Raw genomic sequence first — 23,884 nt, 5'->3', positions numbered from 1 at the left:
TCCTCATCGACCGTATAATTAAACCGGGCGCTGATTAAAAAAGTTACCGTGGCCGTAAGATCATTACAGGGCCTCCGATCTCTCTCCCGCTATTCTCCATCCTCTGGCACTCTGCGAGGGCCGAGGTTCGCGCTCCTCACTCTCGCTAACTCTCTTGCTCTCGGTTCTCCGAGGGCTGCGGCCTCTTCCCACGCACGTGGTTTGCCCGGCGAATTCAGACGCCGTGTTTTTCAGCCCCGCGAAAAGCCCGCAGACGGAGAAGTCGACTGGTTGTCTTGTTGTCTCCATTAGTTCTGCCATCGCGACATCGTCGCGCATGTAACGCGCTCCGTAAACTTATCTAAATGTATATACATTTCTTTACTAGAAAACGAAATTACATGATATAATAAGGATGAAAAACGATATGAGAATGAAAAAAATTGACAGAAAATATAAAAATATGAAGATAAAAAGATATGCTTATATAAAAATACAGTTAAAAGATAAAAAAAATAGAGCAATCTTTTCATTACGCTTTTATTTCAAAAAATATTGACGTATTGCATATCGAAAATATTCAAAAATAAAATATATCATACAGTTGAGTTTTAAACAACTATTCTTGATTGATGAAGCACAATTATTTTATGACATGATGTTCAGATCCGCACGTCACAAAATAACTCAAATTATTCATACTTTGAGAATTAATATGCTTCTAAACGAACTTATACGTTTGTTATCTGTTAAATTCAAATAATAAAGAAATATTTTGACAGAAATTTTCACGTTTATCTAATTAAAATGTCAAGATAATAAATAATGTGCATATATTATTGAATTGAATATATAATTGAATGTATTAAATAAATAAATTGAATACATTATTTAATTTAATACATAACGCGGATATAAAGAATAGAATAGTCTTGAAAATATCATGTAAGTTTCATTTTTTTCTTGAATGAGCAAATCCCTCTGATTCAACCTCTTGAAAATTTCTAGAGCAGAGAAAGTTAGACAGCGCACCACAGTTACCCCTATTCATTTCCTTCATTATGCAGACTAATGCGGATCGTTGTAGTCGCATCATGACTTGGTTGTTCTTACAAACACGTTCTGATGAATGTTTCTTGCAGTTTCGTAAATCATCGTGCTGAGAAAACAACGTCTTCTTTAAATGACTTAATATAAATTTTTACACGTATAATACTTATCAATATTTAAATTGTTATTTTAATTGTGCTATCTCTTTAAGTCTCAAAAGTATGTATCTGAAAAAAAAAAATTAAAAATATTTTTGAAATAATTTAAAATATTATTTCGAAAAAAAGAACTCTTTCAAAATGTAAAGAAACACTAGCCATGCTTTTATACATAATATGTAAAAAGATACATGAATAATTTCTGGATTTCTCCATAAATTTCAGTGGAAGCATTTTTAGATAATAACATTTTTATCGCAAAACACATTTCGAGCGATAAGTAATAAATTTTTCATATTTTTTATTTATCTAATACACTGTAAAGATTCAGAAATTTGTAATTATTTCTTCGCACTTTTGTACTTTATCTGATTTAAAAAGATAAATCTGTTTTCTTTTCTATGGCAAAAAAAAACCCAGGATAAAAATATAAAATCGATCATCTATCAGTAGAAGAAATGCTTGAAGAATAATACTGCGGCCGTACAAGAGATATCGTCAACATTCAAAGTTTCATCGCAAGTTAGTAAATTTTTTTTTGCAAAGCGTGCTGCAAGGATCTCGGGGAACTTGCTGGCTTGCAACCTCCGCGCCCCTTTTCTCGCTTTGTGTCCGGGTGTAGCCGTTCGTCTCTCCGCCACTGATGGAAACTTTCTTAAAATTCAATATGAGCCTTGCGGGCATCCCTACGAGTCCGGGTCGCCACCCCCGGCGAACGAGCCCCTTCGGCCGATGGCGGCGGAGCCTGGTTACCATGGCGATTCTTTTGCTTGACAGGTGGCTGCAACCACCACTACCGCCGCCGCCGCCGGCCACCCTCTCTACTCTCCCCACTTCCTTCAAACTCGTCCATTCTGCCTGCCACGGTTACGACGAACCAATCGCACATAGCGAAAAAATATTCAATCACGCGTCAAGAACCCGGCCGGTGACGGTGGTGGTAGTAGAGGAGAGAAAGAGAGAAAGAAAATCGAATCGCCCCCTCACGACCGCCATCCCCCTTGCCGACGATGGGGACGAAGGTCGATGGCGGTGGAGGTCGAACCGCCCCATTCCACTGCTTTCTCTCCCCCGTCCTCCTCCACCTCTCCCTGCCAAGTACGATGGAATAATAAAATGCCTCGGATTACATATTCAAAATCAATGGCTCCGTACCTTCGACGTAGGAACCGAGGGTGGATGGGTGGGATCTACCTCCTTCCACATCGGACTCATTGGACTCGGACCCCCCGGGTTTGTGCATCGGGGAAAAGGGTGGATTGGAAGCTATGGACGAGGAAAATTCCGCGGCCGACATTTTAAGCAACCACATTGTCGTTACCAATTAATTCCCTTCTTGGACGTCTCTTTTATTTCTATGGTAAGTCTTGCGATTCCGAGGGATTTCGATCTTCTTCTTAAATCTTAAGGGATGTTAGCTTCGCGAAGAGTAAAGTCATTCTATCTTCGAATGGCACAATTTATCCGAAACAGGATTTCTAAGAAAATCTGCATTAAATATATTAATTATTTATTTTGCATTTTGATGAAATTTATTATTTTTAAATATTTTTTATTATATTCTTATAGTTTATTTTGTTTCTTATATTGCCTTTTTGAAAAGTATAAAGTTTCTCAATTTTTTAGTTACTTTTATTAACTTTTTATTTAAAATATAAACATCTCAATGAAATATATAAATTTATATAATGCAGGACGAAATTAATTTTTAAATACTTGTTTGATTTATGAAATGATAAAATCATTAATGAAATCATAAAATAGAACAATATAAGTTATAATTTTTTATGAACATCGATATCTGCTGTAGTTTTGTGAAAGCATGAAAAAAATTTTTAGGGCAATTTAATTACAAGCACTTTTGTTCAACTTTGATTTTTATATATATATATATATATATATATATATATATATATATATATTTTATTTTTAAATAATTCTCGATTGATTAATTAATTAACAAATTATCACAAATTTTATAATTATGTCAGTAATAAATCACAAAATTAATATAAATGTGTTAATAAATATATTATAATAAATATATTATAATAATTATTGATAATATTCCATATTGAAATTATAACTTATATGGCATATTTTATAATATTTCCAAAACTAAAAAAGATTGTTTTAATCTCCCTTTCTCCTCTTTTTTCTTCTTTTCTTTCTTTCTCTTTAATATCTAAAAAAAATTATTCCCAATATATTAAGAGCTCATGCTACTTGAGATTTTCAATCTTTTGCCAATTAATCGCACGCGAACAGAAACCAGATGCAACTTTAATATTACTTTATAAAAGTCAAGGAATATAAAATCTGCTTGATCATTGTGAATCAATAGTTGAGGTATGCGCAATAATTTCACGGGCAATCGACAAGGAAATGATTGTTGACGTATTTCGTGAGTATAACTGGTAACTAATTGATCTTTCTGAATTAATGACATTATTTCAGGACGAGCGACTACTGGAAATTGCAGCTAACTCAATCGAGTGGAATAAAGCAATGAATAAAGTGACAATAAATTGAATTCTTGTAAAAACATGTATAATCTATTCAAATAATTTTTGTCAAAATCGACGAAAGAACGTATAAAAAATATTATTTTGTCATCTAATATGTGATTATGATCTAATGCATATATTTGTAAAATGAAACTAAATATATACGTTATATACATATAGTTATAGGATTTAAGAATAAGCAACTTTTCCTATAATATATTTGATAACATATATTTAGAGAAAAATAAAAACTCTACATTTAATTAATATTTACATTTTTAAACATAATTAATATTTAGTTAGTATTTGGTTCTAATACAGAAATAATTAAAATATTTTTAATTAAAATATATTAATAATAAATTATCAAACATCAGTGTTTAAATATAAAAAAATATACTTTATTTAGTAAATTTTTTAAATTTATTAATATATATTTTCATAAAAAAATAATGCGCTGTAAGTCTAGTACATTAATATCGGAAATATGTATTAAATATCGATATCGCACACATTAAGTTACATATACAGAAATCTAATTTGGAATTTATTAAATTATTTAAACATTCTATTTTTTTATTAAAATATTTGTCAAATTATTAATTAGAATTAATTACGTGTTATGTTTGGTAGTTATCGTAAAATATCAACATAAAATCGATTAAAACATGCATTAATTTAACATGCATTATAAAAAGTTACTGAATAATTTCTTAGTGACTACATCACAATGAGAAGAATTATTAATTAATTTAGTTAGGCCAGATAAAAAAATGACAGCCGTTGATTGATCTGTCTGTAAAAGTCGAGCTTCTTCTTGATCTCACCAATTGTGTAGCGATATGCTTCCTTCTGCCGCATTTTGCACTAGTCGCACAATTATCAAAATAATTCAGACGCAATAGCCAACGTGGAGATTTGATGGCCGGCCGTTTTCAAACTGGCCTCTTGCATATTGCGTGAATGGAGGACCCGTTCCAAGGGCCACCCTTTAGTCGACCACGTAGTGGGGTGGACCCGCTCGGATTTCATGTGATCCCTTAAGAACCACTGGGACTCCCCCTGGACGTCATAGAAAAACTGGACCTTCAAATATTATTTTCTGTTCTGAACTCAGTTCATTTCAGCCAACAGATAGTTACCACATCGGTGAGTTATTTAATTTTATTTATCTGTCTAATATACGGTTTTATCTTATTTAAAATATATATGTATATATAAGATATGTATATAATATATATAAAATATAAAACATAAGAACTATATTTTTATGATGTTACATATAATTTAGTGAATATAGGATAAAATAATTTTTTTTTAATAAAAGAAGTTGATTTTTAAAATTTTACATACGGCAAGAAAACAGAATTATACATCAACAATATTATTTTGATTATGAAGACATGTTATAAAATTATTTTGATTATGAAGACATGTTATGGAATTAACATTAGAATGCACATTGATGAACAGTTTATTTATCTTTGACCTCGATTTCAATCATACATAACATTTACAAATTATACAATTTTATTAGCCATTGGACATTGATACATGGAAGAAATGGATGTTCGAAACGTTAACTAAAATTTTATTTAGTGATATATTTTTATGAATTTTACTTCACTGTTTATACGAAACAACAAAGTGAAAATGTTTCTAATCATTAAAAAAAAAAAAATATAATTCGTTAAAAATAAGAAAAACAAGGAAAGATTAAGTTTTAATTGATATGATAAAATTTTACATGATTGAATTTACATGATTACTCACGAAGATCCATAATTTAGATTTGTAGATTTTTGTGTTATTAAAATTATATCTAACATACATTTTCTTCAGTTGTTTTATTTCTGTAACTCTAAAAAATATCTTATTTTATTGGCTCCATAATTTTTTTTCTCTTATTATATCAGTTAAAGAAAAAAAGAGCCGTTGTGAGTTTAAAGTTAGAAACTTATAAAGAGTTAGGAGTTTGACAACAGTAACGTTCCAGAGTACCTGTAAGAACAGGTCGCCCTAAGTTCTTCGTTTCTTTCTAGGTGATTGTTCAAAGTCGTCGTTACGAAACCGTCCAGACGAAATGATCCAGGAGAGAGACCATAGACAATAGCTACAGTGGCTTTTTTGCACGGGCAGCTGCCGGGCGCCAAATCAGAGGGGGACATTACTTAATAAACGTGCGCATCCGGGGTGCGGTCCGGTCGCCATTGTTTCAGAATCGGTAAATGGACGCTTATACTGGCGGATACGCCGTGGCCAAAGGGTTAAGGATTAAGGGTTGAGAATTGTTGCTCGGACCCACAATGGACACCTGGGCGGTGTGCCCAGGGAAAGTTGTGCAAAAAAAAACAATCCTTTTTCGTTGCGTTTGGACATCTGCCGTCAATGGCCATTCGCAAGCAAGGAAGATGCTGGCTCATTATATAATGTATGCGTAATTATGTACAAAATATAATTGTGTTAACATAGTTAACAACATTGGTTGTTAAAAACAGATTTGTTAAAATCGATAACAGATCGATCAATTTTAAAGTAGCTTGTGACTAATTGCAGTATAAAGATTGAATTTTAATGGTCAATTTTAAATCAATTTTTTCTTAATTAATATATCGAACCATCAATGATTCCCGAATAAAGATTGAAAGTGGAAGATCTTTCCCGGCTTAAGCTTCTGGAGAATACAAATAAAATCTTATTGTCTTAAAAATTCAAGAGAACTTTATTTCTTCAGTCTTGATTTAAAAATTAATTAATAAGATATTAAATAGCATTAATATTAAAAAATTTGAATCACAAATTACAGTCTTTCTAGTAAAAATATTTTGTACAGAAAAAATACGATCACCATAAGCATGCCATAAATGCAAATGTCACAATACTTAATAATCAAAAATAGTGACGAAACTCGTTTAGTATCGCACACCCATCTTTCTGCAAAAAAAAAAACGCTGTATTAGTGAACTCTCGCACGCTGTCGCGGGATGAAGGGTTTAATTCGTTTCTCGTCGAAGAAAGAACATCGTCAGAGAGATCCTCGTCATCACGATGAAACAGCGAAAGAAACGAGCGCACAATAAAACTGGCGTCCATATGATAATCGCAACGACGTCGCCTATGAGAACGCGCTCGCGGACTTGTTTTTTTCTTCTTGCCAAAGAACCACTTTTGGCGGCTCACTCGCGTTCAAATGAAAACAATAAGTTACATAACAAGCGGCCCGAATAAAGAGGAACCTGTTTCGAAGATTGGGGACGAGGGGAAGAAGCCACCAATGGAGAAAATGCAAAGCTGAGAAAAAGGATCTTTTTTTCCTTTACTGCTGGTACCTCATATATACAAAGATCTCACCGGTTATGACGATCTTTCAGTGTGTGATGTGCGTACATATACTCACGCAACGTATGTGAAGATTCATCGAAAACCGGCGTTGATTAGCACGAACTGTGCTGAACACTAAACTTATATGTAAATAATATAAATAAATTTTTATTTTATTATCTACTTATCTATACAACTAAAATATGTAATTTCGCGTTAAGATTTGTGTAAATTATAATTATTTTGTATTTTTTAATTTATACAAAAAAGGGGGTTATAGTTAAAATTGCATTTTCGTCACTCATTCTTCAATCTCAAATATCTTAATAATATTATTGATTAACATCTGTATTTTTTAACAAGGTTTTTCGAAATTATTTAGAAGTAGTTTATCATTTCTTACGTCAAGTTTACACACGAAGCTCTAGAGTAGGCGGGTGAGTGTCTCAAGTAACAAATTACTTATTTACCTTCATCAATCAAATGTAATGAGAGGGTGAGCAAGTGACTTGTTATTTGACCTGTTACCTTACACTCGTAGGCCCGCGCATTCGTGGTTGTAAGAAAAAGGAATACAGAAACCAAGATTGTAAACATATTTATAGAAATACAACCAGTTGCTCTAATTCAAAATTATAATCCAGACTGCCAGTGCAGCTCAAGAAGGACATAGCGTACGCACATTAATAACGTATGCACCGCACAGCTGGTACCTTGGTGTTGTTTTGTTCTTCTTGTGGCGTTACAGGTTCTTGAATTTCACACACGTTGAAGTACGCGCGATAGGGTTGCTGGCTCTTCTCTCGCTGCTTGCATATTCCCTCTCCCTGTCACTCTCTCCCGATCATCCGCTCGTTCTCACATCCCCGTCGGAGGAACCCCCTATTGTTTTATACAGCAAGACCAGTTTTTGTTTCTTTCTGCCTTTCTCTTTGCTTCTCTCTCTTTCTCTCTCTCTCTCTCTCTCTCCCTCTCTCGCTCTGTCTCTTTACAGCTTATTATATGCGCTTTCGAGCGTTCCATTTGTGCACGTCGATTGTTCGCACGGGCTAGACTTCGAACCCGATTCGTTGCGAGCGTTGCGGAGAAAGAAGCGAAGAGGGTCGAATGGATCCGGTCAAACGGCGCGAGAGCAGAACGATAGTCGAGAAAAAAAATGAGACAATGAAAGGGTTAAAGTTGATACAATTGAACGAGAAACGTCGCCGCGCCGGTACGCGCCTGATTTATTTTCACAGCCACCCCTTTACCTCCCGCCCGCCCCTTATTCCGCTCTAACCCCGTCTTCACGCGCGGGAACATCGCGGTCCATTGTTTTTCCGGCGCGGGGAAACGAAATCGAAAAAAACTTCGTGACGATTTAAAAATGCCAGGCTCGGCTTCATAATATGAATCATTGCCCGTAACTAGCGGAAGCGTTTTGTGATGAGAAAATTATTTCGTCCCCTGGATATGGTGAATTAGTTGACGCATATGAATATGGAACACAATGAGATATATATGTGTCATAATGATGATTTTTTTATAATAAAAAAAATATATATGTATATATATATGTAGTTGTCACAAATAAATAAATTATAATATAATATAATTATAATATAAATTATATATAATATTATTGCAACTACTCTCTTAATAAAATATAATCTATCATACAAATAATTTTTTATTTAAAATGTATAATTCATTTGCATACAAATATTGTATCTAGCGAGCACAATTTACATATTACAGTATTTCTCTGTCTGTATCTAAAAATTTACTCTGCTTGCGACTATATATATATTTCTAGAAATACTTTGTAATTGTAATATATCTAATATTTAAACATTAACGGACACTGATATAATATGGGGATAATAGTCATTAATAATATAATTTTTGGTACATGGATTTTAAATCACGTCCTAAATTTGTGATAAATGATCTTTTTTTTGATAAGATCTTTCTTCCATCTTATGTATAGATATATTTATTAGCTATTCGGATCAATTTTAAACTCAAATTTTTCCTCTAGTACATTCTTTACATTATAATTTATATATCCGGACATTGCTATATTTATGCTCTGTAAAAGAATATCTTGTTTGTTTATCTTTTCTGACTATTTTACATATAACTTTTTCAAAAATTTTACAAGTACGTTGTTATAACTGTATCCTCAACAAAACAAATAATATTGCTATTACATAGGGCTTAAGAAACTTATCCTAGATTCGTGATAAAAAAAAACATCCGTCCATCGCATGCATCTATCATTCTCGCTCATCTATTCCACTCACGGAATTCTTTCCTCTCCCGTCCGACGATAATCCGTCATCCCGACGCGGCGAGCAGGGGAAATCGGAGAAAGGGGAAGGCAGAGGAGATAGAAATTGAAATGCTAAAAGCGAAATTGGGTAGGAATTAGGAAAAATGCCGCGAGATGGGACGGTGTTTACCCGTCGCCGCTGGAAGGGCGCATGAAGGTGGGCCCCATGGCAAAGTCGGAGATTTCTCCATCCCTCATCGAGAGAACGAGGACGCGGGGTTGGCGCTGGCCATCCTCCCTTGCCCAGTAAATGCTGCGTGCCCGATGAGGGCGAGGACGAGGGCGATGAGGCGGGGGCACCGTGTTAGCGTGGCAAAAGGGAGACCAGATCGAAATGTCGGGGGTGAGGGTTGGCTACGGGGTCGCGACGGTGGAGCGTGCTCCGAGTACCGCGTAAATAACTTCCATCTTCGAGGGGTGCAGCCGCCTCTGTGAAGACGAAGGAGGAAAATGAGAAAGAGAAGGAGAATGAGGAGAAAGAGAAGCAAGGGACAACTCTTGAAGCCGAGGGGGTAAGACAGGACGAGGAGAAGAAAAAGAAAGTCCGAACGCGGGGGTGGGAAGAAAGAGCGGAGATGGCGTCGGGTTATAGGGGGGCAGCGGCGACGTCGTTCGCGTAGCGCGCAGAAGGTAGACGTAAAATATTCTTAATGAGCAAAGACTTTCAAGTATTGACTCAAAATGGCGGACGTCCTTTCAAGTCGGCTTGTTAAGCATTATCCCGCACCGCGACGGTCTCTCCTCATCCCACGCTCCACGCTTTTCTTTGTGCCAGCTTCACCCCGATGTGCTCCCTCTCAGCGTTGCTTCATATTCCGTTGTCCCCGTTATTGGACAAGGGGATGTTCGGAAATACTGCCAAGTAACGACGAAAAGTCGATCTTGTTCGATAGCTTTGCTCGTCATAAACCTTCGAAAAATGGAGCAGTCAAAAAATATATAGTTACAAATATGTTGATACATAGATATGTCTATTAATTTATAAATGCGAAGAAACAACGGAAGATCAATCTTATTCGATGGTCTCGCTTGTCAGGAGTATGAAAAATGGGAGACAAAAAAAATATATATACATTAACTTTATTTTATCTATGTCTATTAATTTATCATTGTGTTAGCACTTTCTTTGTTCACTATGTTTTGGAAAAAATATTAATTGGTAAATCTGCCGATATTCTATTAAATTTAAATATTCATGTGTGTAAAATAGAACCGTTTGCATAAATGCTATAACACTTATAAATAGGAAATTTTGCAACAAGAGAAAGCATCAAAAGAAGTATAAAAATTTATAAAAGTTGTCATTTTTTTTTAAATCTATATAATTTCCTATTCTTATCAAATTTCAAAATTAAGATACATTTTTAACCAATTTAAAATCAATCAATTTCTTTTTGACAAAATTATGAAGATATAACACGGAGGTGTAAAAAGATGGAAGAAATTTTTAAGAGATTAGATATTAATTTAATAAAATAATACAACAAAATCATGCTTTTTGAAATATAAATTGACTTTAAAAATTATAGCAAATAACCTCCAGCTAAATTAATTCTAATTTAATTTATTTTCTTTTTCGATATACCATTAAATGCGAAATCAACTATCTTATTGACTTCCAAGGAACTCTCTTACGGAAAACTAAAATTTCTCGGAGATTCGAAGCTGCTCTTTGAAGGATGCAAGCTACCAAGTCTTTTGGCATAGAGGCTCACGCGCGAACGGATCGCCGAGTGGATTATCTAGAAGAAAGAGGACCACAGCGGCCTTGGGGGTACACCTTAAGGGTTGTTAAAACTTGGCTCTCGCTTTGAGCTTTTCTCCTCGTCTATGCGGGGGCCGAAGTAAGGGTTAAAAATGTATAAGATAAGACAGAGCGGCAAGGTGGAAAAAGGAAGGGGTAAACAAGAGACTGCGTAAGGGGTGCGCAAGGGATGAGAAAGCGGGGATCGAGCGACAGATCCCCGTGGAAAAAAAGGCACAATATGAAAAAAAGAGGAGGAAAATGAGAAGAGACAGTGAGAAAGGCGAAGAGAAGTTTCATTATTGATCAAAGGAACCGAGTGTCGCTTCCCTCTCCGATAACTCACTCTATTCAGCCTGTCTTCGACTTCCCATTAAAAATACCAGTTTCTCCCGCTTACTTATGACGCAACGCGATCTGTATATGTGCGTTACATGATATTGCGTATTTTATGTACAGAGTGATACAAGAAAACAATCAAAAGTATTTATAATATAATATTCGTAAAATTAGGCAAAAAATGTTCATGTGGCAAATAAACATTATCAAAAATTAATGTTTTTATGAAAAATTTATAAGAAATTAAATTAAAAGAAATTTATTATATATATAGAGAATTTGTTGTATAAAATCCTGATTTTGACTAAAGAAGTGATTGTGATAAAGAAATCATCTCTCTCTCTCTCTCTCTCTCTATATATATATATATATATATATATATATATATATATATATATATATATATATATATATATATATATGTATATATTACTGTGGACTGTGGATGATTATGTACAAACAGATTTATTTGCGTAATACATAAATGTAATGAAGTTTTTTCTTATAATTAAATGTCAATTAATTTTGTAATTTGTGATTTCTATTTATTATTTTATACATATAAGTACTGTACTATTTTTTTATTCGTGTTGTGCGAAAGCATATGTGCAAATTCATTTGTTTATATTGTTATCATACATTTTACTTAACTGAATATCGTTAAATACAAATTTAAATAAAAGCTCACACAATACAATTATAGTTTTTCAACTGCATCTATTTTGTAATAAAGTATTTTATAATTCTTCAATTTGGAATTAATCGATTCAATAATCTTATTTGATTAATCAATTTTACAATAATTTTATACTTATTTTCTTTTTATGTAAGATATAAAGTATAGATATAAAGATTTAATTATACAATAATACAAGATATATACTTTATAGATAGAGATCTATCTAACTTTTTTAATATTGTCCTATAAAGTACATTTCATATAACAGAATATTTAAATTTCTGCTTGTGAGTTATAAATATTTTTAATAAGTATTACAAAAAAAAATATACATATATTGCATATTATAAATATTAAAAGGAATAGAGAAACTATATATAAAATGATAAATATTTAAAAGAATCTATTGTGCAAAAAAACTATATCTATTTAATATTTTTACATCATTGGAAGAAAATTTTTCAATTCTGAAATAATCTATAACAACAGTTATAATAAATATTAAATTCGGTTGATTACATGTTATTACAAATGTATGTATTGTTTCCAAAAAAGTTGAAAAATAACGTTCCAAGATAAAATACAGTCATATTTATATTTATAATTATCAAAATGTCTATCTACATTTAGCTTAGTTAAATTGGCAAACTTAATAGTAATATATTGTATAATAATTAATCTTTTATATTAGTTTTATAGAATACAGTTCATAACAACATTTTTTATAAAGAATCACGCAATTGTTAGTACTTTTATAGTTTAATAAAAACAGTGTGAATGTTACTGATAATTTAACCAGAAAATACTTATGCATCTTATATGCAAATTATTTACTAATATAGCCTTATTGTATTAATTATATTATCATTTTATATTCAATTTGCATCTATTATACGATGATTTCAATAATACTATGTTATTAATTGCATATTATATAATGATTTCAGTAATATAGCCTTATTGTATTAACTGTTTTATCGTTCATTTAATTTGCATCTATTATGATGATTTCAGTAATAAATGTTAAATGTGAATTTGCAATGAGCGATTATAAAAATATAATATTTAAAAATATTATACAATTTATAAAAGCGGCGTTTCATTCACATCCTAAGAGTTTCATTGTTTGCGAATCGAATGTTTTGTACACTATTAACAGTGGTAACTAGCTCTCTGAGAATACTCTTAATTATGATTATATGTAAATTTTTTTTCAGATACGTTCTGTATACAGAACATATATATTTTTGTGTCAATGTCACGACACATCTTGTTTTATAAAACCAAGTCAATATCTACGTTTGATAGAACTGTACACTCATAATAATCATAAATTATCTAAAGAATTAAGACTTTACAAGACCTATATATGAGATGGTTCCTCGTAATGCCTATTATATTCTAGTATCGTATTTCTATCATTTTGTAATTCACTGTCAACTGCGTCGTTGCAAATACATACTGAGTCTGAAATACTTCCACCTGAAAATAACATAAAAAAGCTATTTGAACATATCTTTTACATATTAATATATAGATCCAGTCACACCGATGAATCTCGGCAAGTGTAAATAGTATATTAATAATTTACATATGAACATATAAATATCGTATATATAAATAAATTTACAAATGTTAAGTACATGTGGTATTGTTAAAATCTTATTTTTCGTTAGAAACTTATTCTAATGTAATAAATTAATTAATTGTTACATGAAGTATATTACCCCACCAACAAATAGCATCCAGAAAGCATATTATACGTAAAAATAATGTTATACATGGAAAAAATTTTTATTTCTGTATAAGAATTCATGAAATTTATAGAAAATAATAAAATAAAATAAAATTTACACATGCAACAAATATATATCCATTAATAAAAAAACAACAGATATAAGCAATATTCTAAAAGCCTTTTAAAGCATTTATTATAGTTTTAAGAAAGCTAAAACCTATTTGTTATGATAAAAATATTATAACGAGAATATTGTGCAGAATATTTTAAAATTCCATCTATTGAATTTTCTATCTGTATCAGATACAAATGTATTAATTTATATCGTTAATTTTCTAAAGCAAAGCCATACAGACAGAAATACAAACTCATAGATGAAATTATATAATTTAACTAAAAGATATAATTTATCTAAAAGAACAAATCGTATAATTAAATTGCATCATAGTTGTATGTTCTTTATGTTGATTTCAATATACTTAATTCTTTAAAAATATACATGCAATATTATATTGTATCCACACATACATTCACAACACAAAGTCTTGTTACATACAGAAATTGTAGGCAAGCTTCATCAGTTTAAAGGATGTGATATATCACTTCAATATATTAAATTTAATTACAATTTTATTTGCATTTAACCAATTTTAATGTTGATCCTAATGTTAATATCAATCCTAATAATAAAGAAATATCAAATCTGATAGGAATATCAAGTCTATATTATGTATGTTTCATTATAATTTCTTATTAACAGACTAATATTATTTTTATATCATTTTTCTTGCAATTCTTGAAAGTATCTAAATATAAACAAATTTTAAATTGCTTATTTTAATTATTTTTCCCATTTATGACATCCACGGGCAAAATATGAAACCAAAATAGTGTAAGTAGGGGAAAAAAGCTTTATATTTCTAAATTTAAAAGCATCCTCATGCATCCTTACTAAGATAAATCATAAAAGAAAAAAATAAATATCTTCATGAAAATAATTTTCGATACATTATTTATGAAAAAAACAATATAAAAAATTAAACTAAAAATTATAATTTTTATCTATTCATAAACCCCATTGTAAAATATGAAACAATAAAAACAATGAAATGATATAATTGATAATCAATTTAATTATTTAATCAAATTAAATTTTGTTATAAAATCAATCAACATATATCTTTTTAAATAAATTCTATTTTCTTCGCGCGCAAGAATTTAACAATTGAATAGATATTTGTATTATCACACATCGCAAACATTACACATATTACATAAATTAAGACTTTAAGAATTAAAAATAAAAATAACTCTCAATCATGTATATAATATAAAAATATAACTTTAAATATAACTGTATATATACCTTGTGTGTATTATATCATATATATTGAGCATCACTTTTTTTGTCATGTTACTGTTTGATTGCCTTTATATAATATAAATTTATAAAAAAATTAATAAATAATTTTTAAATTTCGTCTTTTTGAAATATTTAAGTAAACATAAGTATATATATTATATAAGTATAGCAAATTAAATATAGAATAGAAGATTTTTTATTTATACAAAGAATCAGATTCGATTAAATTGATTACCAAATTAAATAAAAAAAACAATGAAATCATGAAAATAAATTATGTACCAGATACACAGCACACTATCAGGTGAGGCCCAGTGATGATCTATAAATGCGTTGATTCAGCTTGCCCATTATTCTTAGTATCTAGAAATTTGTCTGCAAGAAAGATGTTTGTATGTTATATAACAATAACTACATGCACATTCCATACTAGACCATACTGTCTACAAAAAATTAAACCCGTTTCTGAAAAATATTTCAATAATTTGACAAAATTGGTAAATCTCTCTTTTCCATCAATTATTCATTATATATCTAATAAAATTACTGAAATATCAAAGTATAAATGTAATTGCAACTTATATTGTGAAAAATGTTATACAAGAGAAAATTTAAAAATTCAACACATAATATATACTTTCAAATTTTAAATAAGAAAATTGTATACAAATTTTATTTTTATGAATATAATAAAATTTATTTTTATAAATATTATGATAACTTCTTATATATTTAAAACTTATTATATTTAAAAAAAAACTCTTATATATTTAAAAAAAACTTTAGGATAAAGGACATAAGGCTTTATATCTTTTATAAGAGGAATATCTCAATCATTCATATATAAATCGAAAAATTATAAAAATAAATCTAAAATAATAAAAAAATATAATTATTAGTTGTGTATGTAATAAGACAATTGCAATACAATAATTTTTATTATCAATTTAATATCAATAAGTGCAATGATTCATATATCAAACTGTATATAAAAAATGCATATTAAAAAAAATAATAGAAAATATGGGTAGAGTTACATATAATCTGTGAAATGTTATATCAACCACGCGCGTGCATACATTACAAGTTTAATTATGTTATTTGTTAAAATTATTATTAATATTAATTTAATCTTTAATTTGCATTCCTTAACACGTTAAGCACCATTTTTAATAGGTTAATAATAGATTAATATCACAAATATAAGTAGGAATATTCATGATAAAACAATATTAAACTTTTCATAGACATCTTTTTCACGAACATTATATGTTTCTAATATTAAAAGATTTAATGAATGAATATAAAAATGTCACTCCATTCTGAAAAAGTTGGTGGAACATAAAATAAAGATTTCAAATTGTGTATAATAAATGATCATAAGATTAAGCATGTTGATTGCATGTAAAATACAATTCATTGACACATTAGTAAAAAAAAATAATGTAAAGAATCTTGAGTTTTAACAAGTTAAGCGCCACGATGTTAAATATATATAAAATTAAAAAGAAAAATGATACATAAAAATGCGAAGAGTCATATTTAGAAGTTTCTTATTGTTTCTAGAAAATAAATACAAAAACTAATATAAAAAGATTTATAATATAAAAAAAGGATTTAATCAATTTTGCTAAGTATTAATTAACTCAATATATTTGATAATTTCGTTAATTAATAAAAATAAATATAATAATACTAAAATTAAATATGTAAATAAATGAAAATTTTCTTTTAATTATCCTCTCTTTTTCTTTCTCTCTTACAATCTTATATACTATGTATATATATTAAATATTTATATATATATTAAATATTCTTATTGATATTTTGTTTAAAACTAATTTTTTATTTTTTATTATTGCACAATATATTTTAATATGTAATAAATAAGAATTTTTGGCGCTTAACGTGTTAAATGATATGGCAATTTTGCATACTACCTTCTTTTTGATCCCGAAACTTGTGCGTGTAAGTCCAAAGTTGAGAACAATTGATGTACTGTATAAAAATAGAATATTTTAGTAGAATTGAAAAATTTTTATTTCACATTCCAACCAGAATATACTATATAGTAGGGGTAATATACATTATGTATATTATGTATATGTATTTATTATATATGTATGTAAATATATGTTAATTTATTAATACATCATCATTTTATGTAATAATGATGTCATACATCTTAGATTATTCAATATTTCAATTACATATATGTGTATGTGTGTATTGCACTTACCAAATTATATTGTGAATTGTATGTGTGAATATTCTATTCCGATACTTTATTTAATAATAGTAATTATTAATAAATTATGTATTTATAGATTAGCATTGAATATTTTAAAAAATTACCCTAGAAAAAATTACACTTTTGCTAATGTCTTTTACAGATAAAAAGTAGTTTTATAGTGACATTTACATTATGTTTAACATCGTGTGTGCGTGTGTGTGTATGTATCAAACATATATCAAGCTGTGTTAGTAATGATTTCAATGTGGACATGCAAAACAAAGTTTGTTTAAATTTTAGTTTTGTCCTAACTAGTGTTAAGTCACAGTTTTTCACTTACCTGCAATAGCAAGATCGACCAATGCTTTATCTTTTTGTATATGTAATGCTGTCAGGAAGAAAAACAGAGCACCAATTACTTCTACAAACATTGTAAGAAACATTGCATATTGTAGACTACGAAACTCGATGATATTTTGATTGTCATGAACAGATTGTCCTCCTGCACCTAAATCTAGTAAAAAAGTGGACTTTAATCCTTCTGATATCTAAAATAAAAAAAAAACTTATGTATCTATAATATATATTAATGAATCTAATTGTTAAATTAAAAATGTGAAATTATTTCTACATACAAGTCCAATAAGATAGGGACTTCCTGCATCTCCAAGAGCATGTGCTATAAGTATTTGGAATGCCTCTGCCGTTGATCTCCTTGTAGGAATTACTACATACTGTAAAAAAATATAATATATATAAAATCTATTAAATTATTTATTAAAATATAACTAAAAAAGTAATTTTTTTTCAAATTCTTTTTCTCACCAATAACATATCTGCTACGATAGACCAATTCAAATTTAATGACAATTGACCAAAAAATATTAATATGTAACAGAGAGTAGAGTTTGTATTGGCAGTAATCATAGCAAAAAATAATAAAGGAGCACTTATTAGAAGCCCTACAGCACATATCAGAGGATCAGCTTGTTGCCAATAAGTTCGTAATTTTTGTGCTATAGTAGAACCTAATGGTACACCTATTAGACCAGATGCCATACCAATTAATCCAAATTTATATGCGACACTAAAACATTAAGATACATTTAGGTAGTATTTTTAAGACACATATTCTCTTGTCTTATATATCAATTTTCTGTAAACATATATTATTACAATAAATTTTAACGTACTCTTCTGCATTTATATTCACATTATAAGGAAGTAATTTAAAACCATATTGTAGATATGTCGGCGCCCACCATGCCAGAGCACCAGTGACAAATGCCACACAAGTAAATCCTGCAGTAGACAGCATAAAGCTTGGACTAAAAAAAATATATATATATATTATATGTCAATATAACAAATTTAGTATTAACTATAAATTATAATAAATTAATATAGAATTTGTTCTATTTTATCTGAACAATAAATGATAGAACAATAGATAGAACAATTGACATAATATAAATCATTGCTTTATAATAGAAAAATATTAGTAAACAAAAGAATGATAATTAATTATAGTTCTCTAATAACAAAAATATATGCAGCTAATTACTTTTTTAATAACTCCTTGATATCATGCGACCATGTGGTAGTCGTCAAATGAACACCACCTTCTCGCTCACCTCTAATAGGATCTCTAACTGCAGTGAGTAACAGTATAATCGCTACAATACCTAATATGGGAGTAATGCGTAATCCCCATTGCCAGTTACCAGTGATACGAGCTGTTTCACCTCCTATGATATACCCCAAACCACTAGAATAAAAAATTTATGTGCATATAAGTATATTACATAATATATATATACCCTAATTGTATGTAATCAATATACCTTCCAACTGGAATAGCGAAATAAAATAGGGCAAGCATTTTGGAACGTACATCTTTCACAAATAAATCACTAATTATTGTTGGTGCAATTGTAGAATAACTTGCTTCTCCTATACCAACAAGAGCTCTAAATAATAGGAACCATCCATAACACTGAAATAAATTAAAATTATTGTATTATATGCTTTATATGAAATTCACTTTAAAAAATTCACTGAAAAAATTGTATTTACCTTCATATATGAACCAATAAATGTCATTAAGCACCATAGGAATACACCACTACTCATTATCAATTTTCTACTATAGCGATCTCCCAGGTATCCAAATAATGGTGCAAACACCATGTAACTCAAGATAAATGCAGTTTGTAATAGTCCAGAGAAATCATTACCGATATCAAAATCCTTCTTGATATCAGTCAGAACCCCTACAGCAAAAAAAATTGTGACTGCTTGCAAATTATAAATATAATATATACATATATATATATATATATATATATATATATATATATATATATATATATTGGAAAAATAATATAAATTATATTATATATTCACGTTTATACAGTATTTCATTAAATAACAAAATTTCTCCAATTTCTTTATTAATCCTAATCTGTTCATAAAGCAAGACTCACCGGCGACCGTAAAACGGTCCATATAATTTATAAGATTTACGAAACAGAGAACGGTGACTGTAATCCAGTCACTCGCGCTGATTGATCTCAATTCCGAAGGCATCGTTGCTTTTACGCGCGTCTCCCTCGAGTTATCGTCCCGATCCACATTTACCATACGATACTTAGTTTCCGTAGTAATTGATGCTTTATCGTCTATCATGACGCGACAAAATCCTTGGCATTCCCGTCGTTATCTGCGTCACGAATAATATATAATTTGCAAGTTTTCAAATTATTTAACAATAGCTGATAGTTCTCGTAACACTCGGCATAACCTCGCATAATCTTATTGACGTTACCTTGCTATAAGATGACAAAAAACTGATCACAGACATCTTTCGAGCATCACACCACGCGCATCACACCACCTTTAATTGAACTCCAAAGTGGGATCGAAAGCAATCAGAAATATGTACTGGTATATACATATGTATGCATCTATATGTGCGTACACGTACTCAATACACTGAATGTGCGCTAAATATTCTTCGTTCTTGGCGTGTATGCCGTGCGTAATAAAATATATATCAAACGCCGCTGCGGCAAATTGCGACAGCATATAACTATTACGTTTATCTAGCGATATAAACATCAGATAAAATCGGTGGAATTGAATTAATAAGCATTGATTTGTCAACAAGAGAGTTCTTATTCATTGCATCCTCTACATAATAGATACGAAATAATTTATTTATCCGCAGGAGAAGAATTCGCCTTTGAAGATCCGCATTTTTCGAATATATTTTTCGAGTTCGCTTTTAGCGAATAATAAAAGAAAATTCATTTCGTTTGCCAATTTGTTGTGAATTGCTGATTAATCGTGACTCAACGCTGCGTACTATCGCATTAAATAATTAAGTTACGGTAGACGCGATTATTTTTGGCGAGCGATAAACCAAAACAAAGGATCTAAAAATTTATTGATCGAGAAAACTGTTCTCAACGGAGGGAAAATTTCTACACTTCATTCTACAGAGTATCAGTGTGAATAGGTAAAGTACATATTTAATAATAATATTAAATCAAAGATGAAATAAAAAAATGACTCTCAAAAAATATATATTCAATGATCCAATATTGAATAAATATGATAATATGTGAGCGTTAATTTAAAAGAGAGGTTATCCTTAATAAATCAATTTTTTATGCACATATATATGTGAAATATGTAATGTTACATTTTTCTTTTTCGAAAGAGGATAATTTTTAGAATTCAGATGGAATTATTAATTTATCATTCATTATTGCTTTGAAATTATATTGTTTTGTCTTATTAACCTAGTAAAGTGTTTACAATATAATTTCAAAACAATGACATATATATATATATTTTTTTTTATGTAAATGTGTGTGTGTATCAAATGCATTAGCTAAATTTTGTAATTGCAAACTTATAATTTACATCTGTATTATTTTTACAGGATTTATACTTTTATATAAAGTCCATTGTTTATATTATAAACAATGGATGATTCTCGATTGCAAAAAGTGGAACTGCAAACAGATGTCTATATGGTGTGTTTGCAACATGCTTTATCGACAGAAAACTTTGAAGTGATGGGTTTACTCATTGGCAATGTATGTTGAATTTTTTAATATTTTATATTTAATGTTTCTTTTTCAAACTTTTTTAATTAATGAGACAAGTAGAGCATTAATTACTCAAATTTTAGTTTGCATGTGGAGTAGCAAAAATATCAGCTGTTATCATTTTACGACGTTTGGATAAAAAGAAAGATAGGGTAGAAATTTCTTCTGAACAATTACTAAAAGCTGCTGCTGAAGCCGAGCGATTAACAGTGGAATTAAATCGACCTATGCGTGTTCTCGGCTGGTATCATTCACATCCACATATTACAGTTTGCCCATCACATGTCGGTGTGTATTAAAAATATTTCTTTTGTTGAAATGTTTAAGTAATATAATTTATATATAAAAAAATTCTTACATTACATTCATTATTTTTATCTTGCAGATGTCAGAACTCAGGCTACTTATCAAACAATGGATCGCAGTTTTGTAGGCTTAATATTTTCAGTATTTTCAGAGGGGAAAGAAACAAAGGTATATACTTTTTTTTATCTTAGTATTTGCATCAACACACGGTGACTGAAACGGCCTATATTGCTAGAAAAGAAATTCATCTAATTTTATTTAACAGTCAATTGTTATGTTATAAATAATCGGGCGGATGTTCTAGAATAAAAAATATATATATATATATATATATATATATATATATATATATATATATATATATATAATGAGACAAATGATGGTCTGTGTATAATGTTAAAATTGACATATATAAATTATAATGATAAATGATATATAAATGATCTTTTTTGTTTTATAGGAACATGAGATCTTTTTAAATTGCTTTCAATCAGATAACGGTGAAGCTACAGAAATACCATTAGAGATAGTATATACACCAGATATTTCGGATAGATGTTTGAGAGTAAGATTTTAATTCTTTGTATTAGAAAAATTTAGAGTATGCTAAATAAACTGTGCCTTGTATTTGAAAATAAATATTTGTTGCAGACAATGACAGACCTGTCAAAAATTTTGGTACAAGAAGAAGAAGATATGGCTGAAGCTTGTAAAGATCATCCAGATGTCCTTGCCAGTATTCATAATAATGCTGGTATGTATCATTCTGTTTATTTTTATATTAAAATATAAAATAGTGAGAAGAATAGTATGTGTTTGGATTAATAAATAATTTATTTAAATAACAACTTTTATCTAATATTTGATATGAAAGTAAAAGTAACAAATCAAGGAATATAGACAATTTTCCTTTACAGTCAGGACACGGGCGTTGGTTCACATAACAGATATTATTACAAAGCCTTTGGTACAAACATTTGAAAAGAGAATAGCATTGAATAAATTGCGTGCTATACATCTTAAAAGACAATTACAGGAATTACAGAAAATATGTAATGGATAAAAAATTTTTAGAAAGAGAAAGTATATATATAAATTAAAAAAAATAAAAAAAATTTGTCTTATTTTAATAATAATTAAAAAAAATTATGGCAATTGTCACACAATTTTCTTAAATCTATTAATATTAATGTCAAACTATTCATATATACAACTATATTTCAGTAAATACTTATATCTTTATTTGAAATTTTATTTTTCTTAACATAATTTATTGATGAACAGATTATTCATACTCACAAATAAATTGTGATTTATATCACGAGAGATTTAGAGTCTCTTATATTATATTATATTATATTATATATATATATATATATATATATATATATATATATATATATATATATATATATATATATATATATAATATAAGAGACTCTAAATCTCTCATGATATAAATCACAATTTATTGAGTATGAATATCTGTTCATCAATAAATTATGTTAAGAAAATAAAATTTCAAATAAAGACATAAGTATTTACTGAAATATAGTTGTATATATGAATAGTTTGACATTAATATTAATAGATTTAAGAAAATTGTGTGACAATTGCCATAATTTTTTTTAATTATTATTAAAATAAGACAAATTTTTTTCACCATTGAGAACAGTACAATATATCAGTAAGCGTTTCATTGTATGCAATGTATATACTTTCTGGTTGTTTCTATTTCTTTACTTACTTTAAACAACTAATATTAAACAACTAATAAATATTTATCATCATTAATAGTACTTATAAAATATAATACTAAATAAAAAAAAAAACAGGGATAACAAATAAAACTATCAATAAATATATGTACATATATATATATACAAAAAATTTATGTATATTGTAAAACAGTTCTTCCAGTATTTTTCAGAGAATAGTAAAAAAAAAATTTAAAAGACGACCATATAAAAAATCAGAAACATACACTCTTATCACAATTATCCATACATACAAATAATAATTACTAAGAAATATT

At 29.2% G+C, this 23,884-nt stretch overlaps 2 protein-coding genes across 4 annotated transcripts; one reads left to right on the top strand and one right to left on the bottom strand.

Moving 5' to 3' along the window:
• Positions 1 to 12,672: 12,672 nt before the first annotated feature.
• On the bottom strand, positions 12,673 to 20,395 carry LOC126859121 (protein spinster). Of its 3 annotated transcripts, XM_050610095.1 has the most exons (11): positions 20,253 to 20,395; positions 19,912 to 20,147; positions 19,502 to 19,698; positions 19,270 to 19,421; positions 18,990 to 19,193; positions 18,619 to 18,753; positions 18,251 to 18,512; positions 18,061 to 18,159; positions 17,766 to 17,973; positions 15,475 to 15,567; positions 12,673 to 13,573 (listed from the first exon to the last, which is right to left on the bottom strand). In XM_050610095.1, exons 2-10 carry the CDS (start codon positions 20,111 to 20,113, stop codon positions 15,515 to 15,517), a joined length of 1,512 nt encoding a protein of 503 aa, XP_050466052.1. In that variant the 5' UTR covers positions 20,114 to 20,147; positions 20,253 to 20,395; the 3' UTR covers positions 12,673 to 13,573; positions 15,475 to 15,514. The 3 variants fall into 3 exon arrangements, with proteins under 3 accessions (XP_050466052.1, XP_050466049.1, XP_050466051.1); XM_050610092.1 differs by lacking the exon at positions 15,475 to 15,567; XM_050610094.1 differs by lacking the exons at positions 12,673 to 13,573; positions 15,475 to 15,567 and adding an exon at positions 17,105 to 17,190.
• A 406-nt stretch (positions 20,396 to 20,801) lies between these two features.
• Positions 20,802 to 23,203, top strand: LOC126859122 (lys-63-specific deubiquitinase BRCC36). Its single transcript, XM_050610096.1, has 7 exons — positions 20,802 to 20,945; positions 21,375 to 21,531; positions 21,627 to 21,831; positions 21,929 to 22,017; positions 22,310 to 22,414; positions 22,501 to 22,603; positions 22,767 to 23,203. Exons 2-7 carry the CDS (start codon positions 21,418 to 21,420, stop codon positions 22,910 to 22,912), a joined length of 762 nt encoding a protein of 253 aa, XP_050466053.1. The 5' UTR covers positions 20,802 to 20,945; positions 21,375 to 21,417; the 3' UTR covers positions 22,913 to 23,203.
• Positions 23,204 to 23,884: the final 681 nt, after the last annotated feature.

This window comes from Cataglyphis hispanica, chromosome 2, assembly GCF_021464435.1.
Source record: "Cataglyphis hispanica isolate Lineage 1 chromosome 2, ULB_Chis1_1.0, whole genome shotgun sequence".
Lineage (NCBI taxonomy): Eukaryota > Metazoa > Arthropoda > Insecta > Hymenoptera > Formicidae > Cataglyphis > Cataglyphis hispanica.
The sequence above is the reverse complement of the archived record's forward strand: the minus strand, read 5'-3'. Positions and strand labels throughout refer to the sequence as shown.

Excerpts from the sequence above, each read along its gene's own strand:
- LOC126859121 (XM_050610092.1), bottom strand. The coding sequence starts at position 20,113 with ATGATAGACGATAAAGCATCAATTACTACGGAAACTAAGTATCGTATG. Across the intron at positions 18,160-18,250 it reads TCGTAGCAGATATGTTATTG|TATGTAGTAATTCCTACAAG; the intron begins GTGAGAAAAAGA and ends ATTTTTTTACAG. Across the intron at positions 17,974-18,060 it reads GTCCCTATCTTATTGGACTT|ATATCAGAAGGATTAAAGTC; the intron begins GTATGTAGAAAT and ends TTTTTATTTTAG.
- LOC126859122 (XM_050610096.1), top strand. The coding sequence starts at position 21,418 with ATGGATGATTCTCGATTGCAAAAAGTGGAACTGCAAACAGATGTCTAT. Across the intron at positions 21,832-21,928 it reads AGTTTGCCCATCACATGTCG|ATGTCAGAACTCAGGCTACT; the intron begins GTGTGTATTAAA and ends TTTATCTTGCAG. Across the intron at positions 22,604-22,766 it reads CAGTATTCATAATAATGCTG|TCAGGACACGGGCGTTGGTT; the intron begins GTATGTATCATT and ends TTTCCTTTACAG.